Source organism: Mytilus edulis, chromosome 14, assembly GCF_963676685.1.
Source record: "Mytilus edulis chromosome 14, xbMytEdul2.2, whole genome shotgun sequence".
Taxonomy (NCBI): domain Eukaryota; kingdom Metazoa; phylum Mollusca; class Bivalvia; order Mytilida; family Mytilidae; genus Mytilus; species Mytilus edulis.
Window position 1 is genome coordinate 35,555,967 of NC_092357.1, and position 20,843 is coordinate 35,576,809.

The following is a 20,843-nucleotide window of genomic DNA, read 5'->3' on the forward strand; positions in this document are numbered from 1 at the left end:
GAAACTGCCACTTAAATTTGCTTTACTAAAATGGGTGACTTGAGGTGGTTTCAAAATGTGACCATGACTCTTTTGTACCTCAAAATTCATCTTGTGCGTGTGTGTGTTTTCTCAAGAAATCATAGAACAATAACAAATTGTTTAAATCAATAATGCATGTTTGTTTGAGATCCATTTCATAAGACCAATGATTTCTATAGAAATCATTGATGGGACCCTTTATAAATACAGTTTTCTATTATTTCCGGAGTAGATAATAATTTCTTTTTATCTTTTGGAAATTATTCAATTTGTTTTTATGTTTAAATAATTCACTTCATAATTATGATGAAGAAAAGCCATTTTTATTAATTTCAAAAATATTAAAATGATGATTTTCATTTTCATCATCTATCAACAAACTTTTTAAATTGTGGTGGCATGGTCTGTCAACTGGAAAGTTGCATGGCTGACTACAAGTAAAGGTGTTTACACCATTGATTTTCCCCTATTAGTTTTTGTTAAATTGGCATTTTTTTTTAAATGTACAGTATTTACCTTTATTTCAACTAAAGAAATACTTTGCATGAATAAAGTTTCATCCTTTCCAGTGCTACAGTGAAAATTTCACACAACATTTCATTGCATATAAGAAAGTAACCATCACTGGAAGTAAACAACCCAAATTTTACACTGTTATTTAATGGTTACCTGCTTTGGTAACTATGTAACGTTAACTTTCCAAAATATTTTATATAAGACCATCAAATAAAACAAGAATGATGCTTTCAAACACCCAACATACATGTTTATGACTCAGAAACATTGACGTGCATTGAAACGCAGGGTTAATTTTTTACAACTGTCAAATTCAAGGGAATATTTTTTTAGACCTACTTTCGTATACAACCGGATGTGACGTACCATGATTTGGTGGTATTACACCTAAAGCATAAATTTCAATATAACAGTTGCGTGTTCCCTAGGGTGTGGAATACCTTAATTTTATGGGGAATATCCTTTCCACGTGTAATACATAATAAATATTGCAAAAGATGACATTATACAAATTTTCTTCATTTAAATCAAGGATTAGTACAGTAAGACTATACAAATCCTTGATAGAATTAAGATACCATCATACTTTGCTATTTATAAAAAACACGTTTTAGTACAATAATTATTTAACATATTAACATTGAATATAATGAGTGTAGAATGAAATATATCTACAGTATGATTGGTTTTAATCATTTAGCAATGATTTAAAAGATTAAGAAATCAATATAGATTTCATAGCAATATTTGTATTAATTTTTGTAAAAATATTTATATACCCAGAATTCAAGTATTTTACATGCCCCACTTTTTTTTGTTGTTGTAAAAAGTGGAACTTGGTCATGATTTGTAAAAATCAAAATTGTCAAGTAAATTTAGGACACAATTCAAAATGTTCAGGAGATGTCAATCTATGCTGAGTTAAAAAAAAAAGATAAGAATGTCGAGTAATTTCAAGACAGTATTCAAATGTCAAGAAATTGTCAAGAAATTTTAAAACCATACTCTGAATGTCGAGAGTTGGTCGAGTAAATTTCATACAAATTTGATATAAATGAGAATTTGTCAAGAGAAATTAAGACAGAAGTCATTCTTTGGAGAATGTTGAGTAAAAATTCATGCAAATTAAGACAAAAATTTGTCTTTTCAGACTTTTAGACTTTTGTAGTGTATCACAGGTGCAATCAGGAGGTGAAGTCGTCAGTGTTGATATCCTGCAAAACGTGTTTGTAATTGAAATTTGTAGTTGCAATAGGTATAAGAAATTAGGCCAGACTGGTATTTAAAATACGGACTGAACTAATTTAGGATGAAGGATATTGGCTAAGTTGACGCCATCGAAACCTTTGTCTTTTTCATCTTTTCCAATGCGAACTCTGGTTTACTTTATTTAAGACCTTTACAAAATTATCAGATTGTAAAGCTAATGATTAACACTCTAAGACAACAAGATAAGCAGACTTTTGACTTAATAATTAACACGTCAAGGAAACTGCATTAACTGGCGTAATATGATTTTTAGTTAGAAATAAAAGAAGTGAGGAAAGACTAAATGATCATTTAAAATAAAAAGGAAAAATATTTTCAAAACTGCATACAATTAATTTACAACAAAATAGAACGATTATCTTTAAAACGTATACAATTGATTTGCAAACAGAAAATTATGCTTACTGTTGGTTGTCTAAATATCAGGGATCAAGTAATTTTCTTATGATGAAATAAGATAATTCGATTAGGAAGTCAAACGAACGTAACACATACAAAAAAAAACAAAAACAAACACACATCACATTCAAATATACCACATTTTGCAAAAGCATTACTCAAAAAGTAAGAGAAGGAATCAATCATTCATGGAAACTAAGAATTAATTTCTATTTAGATATTATGATATTATCTTAGATTAATTAAAATGCTACATCTATATAGATTTCAATAGAAAGCTTAGCTTTCCTGTTCATTTACTGCAACTGTTTAAAGCGAAGTAATACAGCAAATTATATCCTCAAATATTGCAGAATCACCCAAATAATCAAGACAAATGTTAAACCAGTAAAAGTCGGATTTGATAAGGTTTGTATCATATGAATTTAGATAAGACAATGTAAATAATATACTAGTACTTTAAATTCAAAATTGATAACAAATACTCCATAAGATCAGGACAGGTCGAATTTATTCGACAAAAAGACTGCTTAAATTTATTTTTTAAACATTGACTTTCTATTATCTTAATCAACATTCAAGTAACAAATGATTAGATAGAGAGTATGCAATACACTCTAGCTGATGTTTAACAACGTATATGTTAGAGGCATTTTTTTCTTTTCTAAATACACCACAATTTATTTATGTATTTGGATGCGAACAAGAATGCTTCGGAAAGTATTTTGGAACAATAACTATAAACCAAAATTTACTTACCAATATTTCTTAATCTAAAAATATTTCTAATAAACTCATCATATATAAGAAGTTAAGTAAAAGAAATAAATTGAGAATGGAAATGAGGAATGTATCAAAGAGACAATAACCCGACTAACAAAATGTATGAAAGAATGTTTTCAATATTTTAGTTCTATTTTGATACTGTAGTACTGTGGTCTCCTGGTATTTGTGATGACTCATACAAAAGTGACTGCATCGGTTTGCATTCAAACGGACTGTGTTCCTTCTTGGACATTTGCATTAATCCTTCCTTTGTCGACATTAATGAAACAATAACTGAAAAATGAAAACAGATTTATGTACCGAAAAATTTGATCTATACACCTTTTTTTACATAATTATAGAATAAAACAGATAGATATAATACCGTCAAACATGCAACAAAGTCCACCTCTATTGAGCAAAAACCTATCCTAGTCAAGCTGTGATGATAATAAGGCACCAAGAATCTAAATTTAAATGTCACTTATATCATAAAGTCAGTCGTATATGCCCCAAATGTTGACCTTTACATGCTGGTTTAACTTGATAAGAATGTATGTCACAATAAATAATAAATTGATATCATCTATAAAAAAAAAGATGTGATATGATTGCACATGAGACAACTCTCCACTAGAAACCAAAACGACACAGAAATTAACAACTTTATGTGCCCATCCACTTTGATTTGTATCTGTCTTGTTATTTATGCAGGAAATGAAATCAGGACAAAAATGATAAACTATGAATAAAGATATAACCAGGATTCATTGATACACGTACATATACGTAAGCTTTGGTCAAGTATAATATTTTGAAAAGTATTTAAATCTAAACAGAATTTATAAGTATTAAAGGATTTAACAAGTGTAGCAAGTATTTAAACAGAAAATTAATTTATACGAAAAGGAACATACATCGAAATAATCGAAGTTAATATTACCTTTAGCAATACAGGGGAATAGAAAACAACTTTTTTGTCTACGATGCGTATGCTCTTAAAGTGCTTGCTTATTATTTAAATATATGGTTAATAAATATCAAGAGTATCACAAATTTCTTTTGGTGGCTATTGCATATTGAATATTTAAGTTATCTACCTCTAGGCGTAATTTAAAAAAGATTAAACATATTGAAGGTATTGCAAACGCCCTAGTCCTTTTCTCGGTATCTTCGTCAAATTTTAATATAAAAACGCGAGACTTGACGCCCTCACTACAAATCGAAGATGACATTTTTCTTGGAATTTTTATCATCATTCTTCATTATCGTTTATTTAAGACCTATGCCGTTTGATGAAATAAGTTCAGTTCTTAGTCATTATACTTTTTACAATTGTTATACGATGATGACTGATGTACCCATATTTTGACTATTTTATTTATTGTGTCTGTTTATTTAACGCATCAACGTAAATATAACGAATTTGATGAGACATTAACGCTTCATTTGAAATTCAATTTAGCACAATAAGTTTTTGATTCGCATTTAAAGATAAATAACACAGCTGGCATCCCTTGGCGAACCAACACGTCCACACACACAAAAAGATGTTCTCGACGTTCGATGTCACTGTTTCTTACATATAAATATTATCTTTTTTCAGATCGTTATGAAATGTCTGAATAAGGTTCTGATATAAGAAGGTGATTCCACTTTTTTTTGCGATGTTCAGAAAATACTGGTCGAGGATTTCTGCTGACATCGATCCATTTGTTCAGAACTGGATACACTTCTTGTTTTAGGCGCTTCTGACATAGTACATAGTGGAGTTTATAAAAAACACACTTGTAAAAAAATTTGAATTTTAATACAGCTCATATTGAATATTATGGGGGTTTCTTTGGCACTTTGTAAATAAAAATGTCTTGTGTAATTCAGAATTAAGATCTTAAAATACCTATTTTTGTCTCAAATTTCATAATCGAATAATATATCAGCACACACATTTCACCACAGGTTATTTCTTTAGCAACATACGGGTATATACATGTAGATAGTAAACAGATAATTAAAAGGATCAGGATTAAAACTTTGTGTTGACTATAATTGACTGTACTCGGTTGTGAAATGTTCTTCACCATGTCATTTCACAACAAAAATTACAAAGTGTGAATTTCATTGGTAAACATCATGGCAACCAAAACGTACATGTAACTTCACCGTCGTCTTTTCCACTTACTAATGTATTGTACTTGCATGAGAAACATACCGGATGTGACGTGTGAAGCAGGGTCTTCTAACCCTTTCGAAGCACATTATATCACTTTCAGTTCATGTTGCTCATTCTTCAGTTTTCTATGTTTTGTTTACATTTTTTTTTATAGTGATTGAGATAATAACACAACGTTAAATGTTATATCCCTATTTGACAATTTTATTTTTTGAGTCTGTTTGTTTTGTTCGCGCATCGTTGTCCATGTAATAGAATTGAATGCGACTGTCATAGAAGTGAGATGTTAAGCTAGCAACAAAACCAGCTTAAAGCCACCATTTTTTACATTAGAAAATGCCTGTACCAAGTCAGGTATATAACAGTTGTGGTCCATTCGTTTAATGTGTTTGATGTGTTTGAGCTTTTGATTTTGCCACTTGATTAGGGACTTTCCTTTTTTTAATTTTTCTTGGGAGTTTTTTTGTTTTACTGTGTTGTATGCTGTTGTTTGTCGGTTGATTGGTTTTGCTTTTTGTCATGGCATTGTCGGTTTGTAACGACTTAAGAGTTTGAATATCATTTTAGTGTCTTCAACCTTTCTTGTAATCTATAAACCTGTTGTCTTGTTTCATCTGTCAACACAGTTGTACATTATTGTATCAAAATAAAAATAAACTAAAAGTTATTTACTAAGAGTTAGAATAGAGTTACTTCCCTTTGCCCACAAAAGCCTCTTTTTGGTCTTAATTTATCGGAACTTACAAACAAGTTGTTTGACGTTAGAATTTCACTTTTTTCAATTATTTTTGTGAATAAAAGTATAAAAGGGTATCATTTTTTATTACTTCTTACTTATTTCTATCTCTGTCATTTTTTGAAGTAAAACTATTTTTCTTAAATTAAGACAAACTTATTTTATTACTTCTGATTATTTTTTCCTTCTCGCTAAACATTTCTTTATTTTATTAAGCATGGTTACAGGAGATATTAGTTTGTTAATTGCATGCACTTGAAAATTAAAAAAAAAAAAATTTTATTTTGTAGGGACCTTTAATAACTGACTATACAGTATTGGTTTTTCTTATTGTTGAAGGCCGTAAAGTTGTTTATTATCGCTTTCAGTCAATTCATTTCAAATTTGGTGGAAAGTAGTTTCATTGGAAATTATACCACATCTCCTTACTTTTATATTTTGTTCATTGCTGAAAACTATTTTTGTGTGTAACCAAATGAATGCACATATCTATCAGATTATGCTATACTTTTTTTATAGGAAATAATGACTTTTTCTTAGATAAAACAATTTTGCTTTTTAGGGGAAAATATAAACGCTATTTCAGTCCAAATAGATTTGATAACTGCATCCGTGCATCCTCTTTTAATATAAGCTGCATGGTTTCCAGGCGATAATGAAGGCATATCTGATACGGAATCGTCTAAACCAGTTAATTTTACGAAGTTGCAAGAACGTTGATTCAATAAATACCGAATGTTGTCTTTAGTCTACATATTAATACATATTAATACATATTTATTATATTAAGATTGATTTATCAAGTTATTAGTTATGACATTTGTAACAGATTGTTTGATTTACCAAATACTTGAAAGAAAATATTCGCATGTTGACACACATTTCTAGATCTATAAATATTTGTTATTTGTTGTAAAACGGTTATGTCATCGAACTTTATGAGTACAAACAAGACTAAAAGATTTAAAATGACTATTTGGTTCATGCATACTTTCCGGTGTAAATCTGCGATTAAACGTTTTGAAATAAGCATTATTTTCTTATCTCTGCCACTTTGAATCAATATTAGAATCAATCGGAATTTATATAAAAGACACTACCTATTCTGACATCAGACTTGGACTTCTCTTAAACTGGGTTTTACTCGGCGTTTTCCTGAATATTGGTTTATTCTATATTAGTTTGAGGTATAGAGGGAACATGCTTCCGACTGTCCCAAGACGGGAGACTCTTGCTTTTGTAAAATTGAGAAGGGAAATGGGGAATGTGTCAAAGCAACGACAACCTGCAATAGAGCAGACAACAGCCGAAGGCCACCAATGGGTCTTCAATGTAGCGAGAAACTCACGTACCCGTATGCGTCCTTTAGCTGGCCCCTTAAAAAATATGTATACTAGTATAGTGATAATGGACGTCATACTAGACTCCGAATTATACACAAGAAACTAAAATTAAAAATCATACAAGACTAACAAAGGCCAGAGGCTCCTGACTTGGGACAGGCGCAAAATTGCGGCGGGGTTAAACGTGTTTATGAGATCTCAACCCTCTCCCTATACCTCTAGCCAATGTAGAAAAGTAAACGCATAACAATACGCACATTAAAATTCAGTTCAAGAGAAGTCCGAGTCCGTAAGTCTTGTATGTTGTTTTTATTTTGTTATTTTAGTTCATTTATTTGTTTTGGAGTTTAGTTCAGCTTTTTATTACTTTAGTTTGAAACTGTTTTGTACGAGCTTTCAGTAACTGTGGGGGTACAATAAGATCGTCTTTTTAGTTTATTTCTCGTTTTGTTATTTTTGTTGTTGTGCTTCGTGCCGAATAAGCCAAATTGAAGCATTTATACCAATTTATTTGTAATTGTTTGCTTTTTTTTTTCGCTCACCAATTACAAAAGGAATTGGTTGGGATAAATCATAAAACGGATCAAATCAAACCTTTCGGCATTGATAATGTGGTACAAATGTATAATCACTTGTTCATAAACATCAATTTCTGAAAACGTTAATTCTAATGCAACAACGTTTGTAACGTTCATTCTGATTGGATAACGTCACTTTCTTACATGGCAACAATTGACAATTGATGCTATGGGACGTACGCGCAAGCGCAGACGGCATATGACAGATTTTAAATACATGTTTTAACGTTGTTTTCTGTCAGTTTCATTAGAATGGAGATAACAATATTGTATTTTAAGCTCCGACGGCATCAATTTGGGATTTGATGGTCGCAAATACCCGCGTCGCCAGTAAACTTAATTTGCGACCATCAAATCCCCAATTGATGCCATCGGTGCTTAAAAGTACAATACAGTTATCTCCTAAGTTGAAGGTTCAAGATACGACGAATTATTAAAATAAAAAAAAACGATTGAAGGACTTGTTGAAATTTACAAACATGTGAAAAACATTTTCGTCGTTTCGTTTTTTCTATGGCAATATGAATTTTGTTTTCAACTTACGAGTTGTTTGAATATCCCTTTGGTATCTTTCTTCTCTTTTTCCCTTAACATTAAAATATTCTAGTACATTTCATTTTTCATTTGTCACTTAAAGCTTGCTGGATGTATCAATAAAGGCAAGAGTCTGTTTCGAAAGAGCGATTTGCGTGACCCGTAAATTCAGCAGTAATTGTTCAATGATATATACACACACGTACAAGGCGATGTGGCTATATAAATCAAATGTGCTATCAACTAGATAAGATATTGACGATGACCCAGTTCTAAAATCATTAAATACGTATTCTTCTATATATCGGTGAGTACCGTTTTAAATACACTTCACGTTTAACCATACATTTTATCTATGAGCTTTTCAACGTTCTATATTTAAGGCGTAACGAACTTTAGATTTAGCTTACACAAAGAATACATAAATGAGGAAATATAACTACATTATAACATGTTCTAGCCTGCCAATACTGAGGCTATACCAGGTGCGTTCGTCTCAAATTTTAATTGTCTAGAATTGCCAGTCTTACTGCCAAAGGTTGGTGGTTCTCTATGGGTTTTCAAGCTTCCTCCACCCCATTAAAACGGGTTAAAACGATAAAGCCAAGAATGTTGAAAGTGGCATTGAACACCCACAACCTATCAATAAATAAACGTATTTAAGAAATTGTATATTTATTTACAAAACCACTATTCTTTAATACAATATCCATATTATGCTAGTTTAAACTCAGTCAAATGCTGTGTCCACGCTATCCAAACAACGAAGCTGCGCGTACTAGACGCAGAACATTTATTTCAGTTAGTTTGATTTAAACTGGAGAGAATTTTGGCAAACAGTTTATGCTTTCATTACCTTTATACATTAAAGCTGCAAGTTAACCTTAATCATATTTTTTAGATCCGACTAATTAAACTATAGAGATCAACCCGTACAATGTAATTGTTTAATTTTTTTTTTCTTGTTATCCAAAACCCAATAAAGTTATGTTATATACTATTTATCCTTACTCTCTCGATTTCTTGAATGAATTCGAATTTGTTTATACCTCAATGTTGTATTTGTCCAACAATTGTTAATCCTGCTTCAATAAAGATGCAAACAGGATAATGCTCGTTTCAAAGAACATGTAAATTATCCAGTCGTTCACTCAACCAGTCTAAAAGGAAAGATTGGTTAGTAGATAGCTCCATTGTATTTGAGTTCCTCTTTCTTAACCCTTTCCAATCGATGACGATGACTTTCTCTATTTCTAACTGGTAGATGACGACTTTGGCATTCGCCAAAACCGCTTGAAGCCATACTCCGGTCGTCTCCTGACAAAATATGAAATAATTGTATCATACAAGATCTCTGGTGCCAGTTTGCACAATATTTTTATGCTAAAAAATTGAAGACATATTTTTTTTCATTTTGTCCGAATCACCAGAAAAAAATACTGAACCAAATTCTTCACAAACCACTCTCTTTTTGTCTTTGGGTGGATCAATTTTTTTGGCAGATATAGGATATTCATTGTACAGTCTTATAACTCCGAAGCATTAAACAACGAGTATTTGCAGAGTCTCCTTCTTTTGCAACTGAGTAATGATAGTTGCTCTTACACAGAGTAGGTAACCGGCCAAACATGATACATACTTTAGGTATTTTACCTCATTTCATGGGAAAGTTATCAAAGTTAAGCAGAAGGTCAAATTCATTTGTTGTAAACATTTGGAAGATCAACATATCTGTTTTGTTGATTTCACATGAACTTGATTTAATTTTTATGGTTTATTGGTCATTTTAATTTTTTTGGTTATCCTTTTGCAAACATGTTCTCTTTGCCTGTCTTTGTATTAATGTTTAAGATTTCAATGAGCACAATCTATGTATATTAACTGATAGATTATAAAGCCGGGGATTTTCAACTCATAAATTACTAATACATGTAGTTCTTAATTTATTCTTTCAAAGATACAAACATTTGTTTTGAAGTTTGCTTTACCTGAAGAATTCTTATAAAAAGCAAGTTATAACCGTTCTTATTTTACTCAATAGACTAAACAAGCATTTTAAAAACAACGTTTTTCTCCATATTTTACTGATAAATGAATCTCTTTTTGCAGTTAACATTTAGTTAGAGCTGGTCAATCATTATTTCATTTCTATTATTTAGACAACATCTTACTATTTCACATTACTCTGAAAACCTGCCAGTTTTTCTCTTGTTAGTGCATGTGTATTGTACATTTCCACTTTAATACTAAATGCATTTTTCAATAGCTACAGAAATTTGTATTTTTTGCTTTTTTTCAGGTCCTCAAATCACTGGAACATGTTTTTTCTCTCAGTCTTTCGTGCTTTGTTATTTACGATATTGTACCAGCAATTTCCTGTAGTTGTATACTCTCAAAGTAAGTTTCGAACATAAAAAATGATATAATTAATATGTATAGTTAATTTCCATTGCTCCTTTTTCTTCTTTTGTCAAATGAGGAATGACCATGATATTACTTGTCCTGGCGAAAAAACCATCAGTCCAAATTGCTCAAGTTATTTCTGTACTTTATGAACAAAGATAATTTTTATTATGTTAAGTTTTGCATTTCCACGATGTAATACCCAAAAGGTTCCCAAATGTAAGCAAAATTGCCCATATTAATTCTTGGAGCGATAGTATTCTTTTTGAAATCATTGTTTGCGTATGAATACAGAATTTGGTTATTTTTTTACCAACAAAACTTTCTCTCAAATGTATAAGTGGCTAAACACAATAAAAACTAGCTAAATATTGTCTTGCTTTTCTTGCTTTTCTTATTTGTTTGAGATTTAAAAATCAATGATATCTAAGATGTATCGTCGTGTGTTGTCTTCAGACGTTGTTGGCTGTCGTTGTCGATGTCTTCTTTGCACAAATCGACGGAACCTATTAGGCAAATTGGAACATCGTCATTGTAGTACATTTCATCTTGTTTAACAAACTTGTCAGATTATCCCATCTACCAACCAACAGTGACTACACAAACAACGATAGACGAGAAGATTAATAAATAAGTCAGCTCTGCTATATTTAATCGTTGATTCCTCAAAGGAGTTTAGAACTTAAATGATGTTTAAGAGATTTCCCTTTTAAAAAAATGTTTCCATTTGTTATTTCAGCTTTAACACTGACTGTTGAAACTTCTCCATTTAAATACGGAAATGAGGTGACATTAAAATGTTTATACTCTGGACCAATAACATGTTGTTCATCCTCTTCAAGGGTTTGGAGACGTGATGGAACATACATTATGAGTGATGGTGTTCAAGTTGATAATACAAAAAAATACGAAGAGAGAGTTAATACCGCAGGCCATTATTTTGAATTGAAAATATTCAACCTTGAGGAGTCAGATTTCGGTAAAGTATTTCAGTGTCAGTATGGTTTCTCAACCAGCAATTCCGTTACTTTAACAAAGGATTTTACTCATGAACGTAAGTATTGATGTTATGTTAATCAAACAAGATTTTCAAGCTACTTGTTTAAGGAATCATTGATGTTTAGAACTCAAATTTAAATTTTAGGTTGGATTTTTGTTAGGAAAGTTGTATAATCCTCGATAGCTGGGAAAACAGTTATATAACTTTAATCTGTACTCGGAATTCAAACATGACAAAATATGTGCTCCATATAATGAATTAAGTGTTTTGATCGTTTGAAATCTGAGTTTTAGTACGATCGGAATGTTTATGATCGCAAGGCCTTATCATGACCCCATTTTTATTGATACATGCTTTTCTTATTTGTTTGAAATTTAAAAATCAATGATATCTAAGATGTTTCGTCGTGTGTTGTCTTCAGACGTTGTTGGCTGTCGTTGTCGAAGTCTTCTTAACCCATCTCTACGGAACCTAATAGGCAAATTGGAACATCGTCATTGTAGTACATTTCATCTTGTTTAACAAACTTGTCAGATTATCCCATCTACCAACCAACAGTGACTACACAAACAACGATAGACGAGAAGATTAATAAATAAGTCAGCTCTACTATATTTAATCGTTGATTCCTCAAAGGAGTTTAGAACTTAAATGATGTTTAAGAGATTTCCCTTTTAAAAAAATGTTTCCATTTGTTATTTCAGCTTTAACACTGACTGTTGAAACTTCTCCATTTAAATACGGAAATGAGGTGACATTAAAATGTTTATACTCTGGACCAATAACATGTTGTTCATCCTCTTCAAGGGTTTGGAGACGTGATGGAACATACATTATGAGTGATGGTGTTCAAGTTGATAATACAAAAAAATACGAAGAGACAGTTAATGCTGCAGGCCATTTTTTTGAATTGAAAATATTCAACCTTGGGGAGTCAGATTTCGGTAAAGTATTTCAGTGTCAGTATGGTTTCTCAACCAGCAATTCCGTTACTTTAACAAAGGATTTTACTCATGGACGTAAGTATTGATGTTATGTTAACCAAACAAGATTTTCAAGCTACTTGTTAAAGGACATCATTGATGTTTAGAACTAAAATTTAAATTTTAGGTTGGATTTTTGTTAGGAAAGTTGTATAATCCTCGATAGCTGAGAAAACAGTTATATAACTTTAATCTGTACTCGGAATTCAAACATGACAAAATGTGTGCTCCATATAATGAATTAGGTGTTTTGATCGGTTGATCTGAGTTTTAGTACGATCGGAATGTTTATGATCGCAAGGTCTTATCATGACCCCATTTTTATTGATACATGTATGGAGTTTTGAACAAAAGTTAAAGGGTTATTCTATTTTTGTGGTATGGTAAGATAAGAGAAAATTATAAAAAGCAAATTTGACTATCTATAAAACGGCAACATTTGTCGTCAACTCCTTATATGGCCATTTGTTTGCATCTTTGATAAAAAGTATAGTAGATTAAATTTTAATCAAACAATGATGATATTCACTGACCGTTACAGAGTACTGACTTCTACTTTGAGCTGGTGATAACCTTCGGAACAAACAGTCTACAAGCAGATAAATCGACCATGTGGTAGTAATAGCATTACTGCTACATACTTACTGCACAAGTTGTGTAATTCACCATGTCTCTTTATTGGTGTTCGCACCAAAACATAAAAAAGAAAACACCAAACCTGAAGAGCCGATCAAACCAAAAAAAGTGATCTCAAGTAGAACAAAATCAGGATAATTAATCATATTTTAAATAATCACATTCCTTGATTTAAGATGATTTTCAAAGTTTCTTAAAAATCAACCAGTACCTATCTTTTTGGCAACACCATCACCATGCATAAAGATAACCTGTAAACAGAAATAACGATATGTAGACTGATATTCAGATGTGATTTCATATTTTCAGATAGCCTGTATGACTTGTGTCCATCGAACTGGACCAGGTTTGCTGATTCTTGTTACTATCCCAGCACTCATGGGCAAGTTCATAACTTCCACACTGCAGCGGTAAATTATGTTTTAAACTAATAAGATTTCCAAATGTTATGTTATCAATGCAATTAAGCCAACAGATGAGCAGCACAAAGTTAATTGATTGGTTGCATCGATTGTGTCAGATATTTTGAAAATAACCGTGCAATTTCACTTTTCTGTTTGCAGTTTTCAGTCAATTTTTAAAAATGCAGTTGAACATGTGAATTCGTTTGGTACATGTATCAGTATTGTTTTTACATAAGTCTTGTGAATGCTTTTGTCATCAATTATTGTTCAAGTGTTCGAAATACTAAAATAAAAGAAAACAACACGCTTAATAATTTATTGCGTCCGATGCGCTTTTCTTGATTTACCTTCATCAGGAACGCTAAAAGCCAAACATTTGAAATCCGAAGATGTATAAATACCGAAAATCGACTAAAATTTTCAACTAGTGTCAACCTATTTTTCGTACCATTATGTATGACCTTGACACGTATATATGTCTTAAAGTTCCCTACCAATCTGTTACAATCAAAGCATTTTCTTTTTTGCGTAGTATTGACTAGCTTTATTATTCTTCGACTTTTTGTATAATTATGTTCTTTTTGAGGACACACATCCAGCATTCTATCTTTATTTTTAGCTCTTCGGTGCTTTGGTTGTCCTATATGAACGGCAATGAATGAAACAAAGTATATATGAAATATTTCATATTTTAATGGAAATTTTTAAATGCAATTAAATTTTACAGACATTTTGTAATGGACATAATTCGCACTTGGTGGAATTAGATTCCCCAGAGGAACAAGTATTTATGGAGAAGTTGATCAACAAAAGTAAGATAAATAAAGGCAACAGTAGTATACGTCTGTTCTAAGGTCGTAAATCGATAGATGGAAAACAACTCTTGGTTACATTTATATATGTATCAGTATTGTTTCCATGTTCAGTAGACCGTGAAATTGGGGTCAAACTTTAATTTGGCATTCAAATTAGAAATATAATAGCATAAGGAACATGAGTACTAAGTTTCAAGTTGATTAAACTACAACTTCATCAATAACTACCTTGACCAAAAACTTTAACTAAAAACTGTAATCTGAACTATGCACTATCATTTTCCATGTTCAGTGGACCATGACATTGAGGTCAAACTTTAATATGGCATTGAAAATATAACGATCATATCATGGGGAACATATGTACTAAGTTTCAAGTTGATTGGACTTCAAATTCATCAAAAACTACCTTGTCCAAAAACTTTAACCTGAAGCCGGACAAACGGACGCACGTATTATGTTGGTTTATGTAATGTATTCGTTTTTAATTTGTATTTAGTTAATACTTCGGTTGTATCATGTATATCTATTATATAGTCATTTTATAAAATTTACTGTTTGCATAAGTATAAATAATTTTAAATAATAAGGATGTTCTTATCCCAAGCAGAAAACTCTAGTCGTATTAGGCACAATTTTTTTGAAATTTTCTTCCTAGTGCTGTTCAACTTTTTACTTGTTTTTGACTTTCGAACTTTTTCCATCTGAGCGTCACTGGTTAGTCTTATGTCGACGAAACGCACTTCTGGCGTATTTAATTTTTATCTGGTGCCTATTGTTAGCTATTGTTCGTGTGTTTCTCTGTCCTATATGTTCTCCTATTTATTTGTATTGTAGTCCTGTAATGTTATGTTGTCATTTTCATGTTATATTTAACATTGCCATTAAAGCGGGAGGTTTGGCATGCCACAAAACTAGGTTTAACCCACCATTTTTTTTCTTTAAAAAATTTCATGTACCAAGTCAAGAAAATGGCCATTGTTAAATTATTGTTCGTTTCTGTGTGTGTTACATTTTTACGTTGTGTTTCTGTTGAGTCGTGTGTTTCCTCTTATATTTGAGTGTGAACTCACATAGCTATAAGACGTGTCGTGATACCTTTCTATCCCAAATTCATGTATTTAGTTTTGATGTTATATTTGTTATTCTCATCGGATTTTGTCTAATGCTTAGTTCTGTGTGTGTTACATTTTAAGATTGTGTTTCTGTTGTGTCGTTGTTCTCATCTTATATTTATTGCGTTTCCCTCAGTTTTAGTTTGTAACCCGAATTTGTTTTTTTTTCTATCGATTTATGAGTTTCGAACAGCGGTATACTACTGTTGCCGTCATTTAACTACACATAGTATTAATAAATATGACTTTAAGGAAGTGTTATCTTTATAGTAGATAACATCGTCTTTCCTGTTGTAAATTCTCCTCCTTTGTGGTGATATTATGTGGTAAAATTAAGCATTCCTTAGCAAACAGCCTTAATAATTTTTGACAAAAGTGAGATCCCTAGAGTAAAAAAAATCCCTAAGAACTCGAAAAACGAAATCCTGTCTTACAACACCAAATCCAACAACAACATGTATATTGGTTAAATTCTAAATTTAGAGTACAGTAATCGTGCTACAGATTTTTATGACTGCAAGACTGAAGTTTAAGATTTGAGAGTTGTGGATGAATGCTACTCCAATCGAAACAAATCTGGTCAGAAAAAATATACATCTATATATAGGAGCATGAAAAACCAACAACAGTACCACATGTGAGGCAAAATCTACTATTATTCGACAGCACCTGAGCTCACCCCCAGTTTTTGGTTGGGTTTATCTTGATCAGTCTGTATTTTATGTTTTGTTTTTTGTACTGTTTTTGTTCCGTTTGTAAGCCATGGCGTTGTCAGTATAGTTTTGACTAATTAGTTTAAATAAAATTGAGAACGGAAATGGGGAATGTGTCAAAGAGACAACAACCCAACCATAGAAAAGACAACAGCAGAAGGCCACCAATAGGTCTTCAATGCAACGAGAAATTCCCGGACCCGGAGGCGTCCTTCAGCTGACCCCTAAACAAATATATATACTTGTTCAGTGTTTACAATGTGCAAAACCAAAATTGTATATTAGGCATAAAACAACAAATCAAAGTACACGTACGTCACATTCGGTTTCAAATGTTCGTTTAGTATCCTCGGCTTATTTGTTATTATTCTGATATAATTTTTAGCTAATTCATTACATGATTTTTGGATTGGTGCTAACGACATTGATCACGAGGGTATTTGGAAGTGGAATGGTTCTAACACTGTATTGAATTACAGCCACTGGTGTACTGGAGAACCGAACAATGCATTACAGGTATGCATGAAATGTAGTTCAGTGAAAACTGTCTAAATCGAACCTCTTTGGGATTTGTTCAGTTTTGGCAGATAAGATTTGATATGATTAGACTAATTTATATATATGTTTTCGACAGGTTGTCGTTTTCTGCAAGATTCAAATAAGACAGGTGTCACTGTACATCTAAGTCACAATATGTAAAATCAAAACAGTTATAGGTCAAAGTACGGACTTCCAACACAGAGCCATGGCTCACATCAAACAGTAAGCTATGAAGGGCCCTAAAATGACTAATGTAAAACCATTTAAACGAGAAAACCACGGTCTAATTTTTATAAAAACGAGAAACGAGAAACAAGTATTTACCACGATAACTACTTAAACATCAGGATCCTGACAAAGAAATCGCTGTTTTTAAATCATTGATTTCGTTCTTTTTCTTCAGGGTGAAGATTGTGCAGCTCTAAATGTCAACAATATTCCAGGCAAAAATTTCTGCTGGAATGATTACAGTTGCAAAAGTTATCATAACTTTGTATGTGAGAAAAGGTAAAATTCAAATAAAGATAGGTATAGATTATCAGGTTGATCAGTAGATCAAAAAGCCTTCATTTTGTGTCGAGCAGCTGATATTTTACAATATCAATATGCAGATAAAATGTTTACAATGTGCAAATTCAGTATTTTATATTAGGCATAAAACCAACAAATCAAAGTACACGTACGTCACATTCGGTTTCAAACGGAAAGGGATCGAAAAATATTCCTTTAATTTTTACATTAGTATAAAGTAATTTCATTGCAAAACAAAATTCCTAAGCTTAAACATATATCTTAATGGTTAAAAAAGACTAATCTTATTCCAATTGGAGTTTCAATATTATATTTTGTAAATTTAAGATTACATGGTTACTGAAACAGTGCAGAGGATAAATTTGATGACAATTCGATTGGTTAACACCCAAAGATAGTTTCAGTTAGAATCCAGTGATGGTTATTGTTGACGGGTGCCACATGTGGAGCAGGATCTGCTTACCCTTCCGGAGCACCTGAGATCACCCCCAGTTTTTATTGGGGTTCGTATTGCTTAGTCTTTAGTGTTCTCTGTTTGTCTCTATTTATATTCTAGCCATGGCGATGTCAATTTATTTTCAATCTATGGGTTTGACTGTCCCTGAGGTATCTTTCGCCCCTCTTTTCTTATCGTATATGCAATGAAATGGTGTATGATATTTTAATTGTAAAATACTGGATACAATTTAACTCGTGTCAAGTGTTTCTTGGTTTAAAACAACGAGACATTCTGCACATTTTATTGAAAAGTGCAAATTAAACAAATACTAACGGAGAAAACAGTATCATGCATGTAGACGGCTTTAAAACGACCGATTAAACGATAAACATCACTTCATTTGGTACAAAATTCTAACCTCATTCAATATAAAAATATTTGACAAAAGCTTTTTTGAAACATTATAAACAAATTCCAACATTTGTATGATATTTATTACATGGAAACCTGACTAAACCAAATATTGTGTAAACAAAACATCTGTCTAAACCTTACAGCAGGTTAAATCCCGAAGAGATTTGGTGTAGACAGGTTTTACTGTAATAAGGTCGCATAATAATACAGATTATTTTTTATTTCAGTATTTCGGCAGTAAGTACAACAACCAATACGTATACTCTCCCAACAGGAACACTGGAATGGAGAACAGTAGCAAGAAAATGAAATTATTGTTTTAAAGATATAAGTTTACGTTTTTATGTTAATATTGTAATTTCTTAATTCCGTATTTCCTTCAAATTTGCTGCATTTAGATCTGTTTCAAAATAATTAGGAAGCAGTGAGATGGCTTAAAAAAATGGTATAATAAACAATCATTGAGAAAACCAATCAGTCAGGAAACACAAAAAAGAACCACAAAACAGACGTTCATTCTAAAAATACGACGCGTTTATAAAGTTTACTGAAATATGAGAAACAACTATTTATGCCGCTAGCTTTAAAGTAGATATATATACTTTGGAATTCAAACAATGATTGAAAAAATAACAGAAAAGACAAACTAATACTACCACACAAGTATAGTCCTCCGATCTCAGAGCACCCATAGTCCTGTTATTTGACATTTTTCGTCAAGTTTCAAGCGTTATTCAAAAGAAGCAAAAAAAAATTTTTGTTTAAGTCCATATACATGTTTCAAAATAATATCAGTACATGTACATTTTACCAATATACAATTATGGCCCGTTGAGAAGGTGAATATCCAAAAATGTCAACACGAGAATATTATTTACTGAGGGCGCATTCCGAAGTTACACAACGTTGAAGGGTTGACAGTTTTGAATATTCATCGATTTTCAGGCGCCACAATTGTTTTATTATAGCGAACTAAGAGTGGAAGGGCCTTTTGAACACTTGCTGTATTTTTCTAGGAACAAACACAAGCTGACGATTCAAAATACATTTCTGTTTTAGAATTTCTCGAATGTACAACAAAAGAAGAAGCTTTTTGTAATATATTGATGGCCCTGAAAAGGACTGTTTGTAAGAAATACCATCCACCGCTACATTGCTGGCATAACATACATATTTAAAGCTTCATTTTCTCGTGATCAATGGGCTTCCAGTGTAACGTGAACGCTGAAATTTTGTTCATTTACTTCTGTGATGTTATTTTTTTTGGAAATAACTCTTGTACAAATCTAGAAATCCAAACGGTTATTCGCCTGTGAACAATATGGTTATTCAACGCTGATGTCAATTTTCAGGGTTATTCGACGTCCTTCTTGCAATTAAATGAATATTTACTGAATTATTCCATGTCACGTGATAACGTGTTTACCCAATAGAATTGTTCGTAATGTATATTTATACCAGTTGTTATGCACAAAGTGATGCTCTAGATCAAAATAATTGAAATTTCAAAGCACAGTATGAACAACAAAATCAAGAAAGTACGACTTAAAAAGTCGTTCTGTGTATAGTTCTAATATTAAATATTGCCAATAATTTGAATGCTTCTGACAAATTAAAGATTTAAAAAAGACGAACGTTAAAAAAAATGTTTTCTTTTGTTACAAGTCATACAATAGGACTGATGCTCAAAGTTTTTAGTAGTCCTTTAGCTTAGGGAAAGATTTGTTCACCCTCAAAAAATCAAATTGCCGAAGGGCGATCTAACAAGTTTAATCGCGCCATATGCTGTAAGTACATGTATGTGCCTGTCCCAAGTCAGGAACCTGTAATCGGTAGTTGTTGTTTGTGGATGTGTTACCTTTTTTTTTCGGTCATTTTTGTACATAAATTATTCCGTTAGTTTTCTCGTATGAATATATTTACATTTGTCATTTCGGGGCCTTTTATAGTTGACCATGCGCTATGGTCTTTGTGCATTGTGGAAGGCCGTACTGTGACCTATAATTTATAATGTCTTTGTCATTTGGTCTCTTTTTGAGAGCTGTCTCATTGGCAATCATACCACATCTTCTTTTTTTTTAATTTTAGTAAGTTTTTTATAATAGTTCTTATCGAAGTTAAATAACGAGTATTGATAACCCGACATTTACCAATATTCATGAATTTTTAAGACTGTTTTATCATTTAATAAATGTGCTTTGTGTTGAAAGCTGCAATTTAAAACAAGGTTGCTTTTTTCGAATATTTACTTCAAATTAATTGACACCTCTACTGTGTGACGTCATAGGTCCGGTTCCGGAATCATTAGGCTGTGTTTAGCTTTTATACGCTACATAATGAAATCAAATTTGACAAACAAAATGTTAGCCGGTGGAAATGTGAGTTTCTCTGTATGATAGAACTCACATTTCTACATTGCGAAGGATGGAAAGTCAAGGTCAACATATAAAAGTGTCATCTTGTATCATTGAATCAAGAACTCGTTCACTTGCACTTTTATTGACACAATTTGATTT

The 20,843-nt window shown here is 31.8% G+C and overlaps 1 protein-coding gene across 1 annotated transcript; it reads left to right on the forward strand.

Moving 5' to 3' along the window:
- The first annotated feature begins 12,419 nt into the window (after window positions 1-12,419).
- On the forward strand, window positions 12,420-18,663 carry LOC139504153 (CD209 antigen-like). The gene is made up of 6 exons (XM_071294214.1): window positions 12,420-12,756; window positions 13,666-13,766; window positions 14,488-14,572; window positions 16,789-16,919; window positions 17,347-17,450; window positions 18,555-18,663. Exons 1-6 carry the CDS (start codon window positions 12,420-12,422, stop codon window positions 18,634-18,636), a joined length of 840 nt encoding a protein of 279 aa, XP_071150315.1. The 3' UTR covers window positions 18,637-18,663.
- Window positions 18,664-20,843: the final 2,180 nt, after the last annotated feature.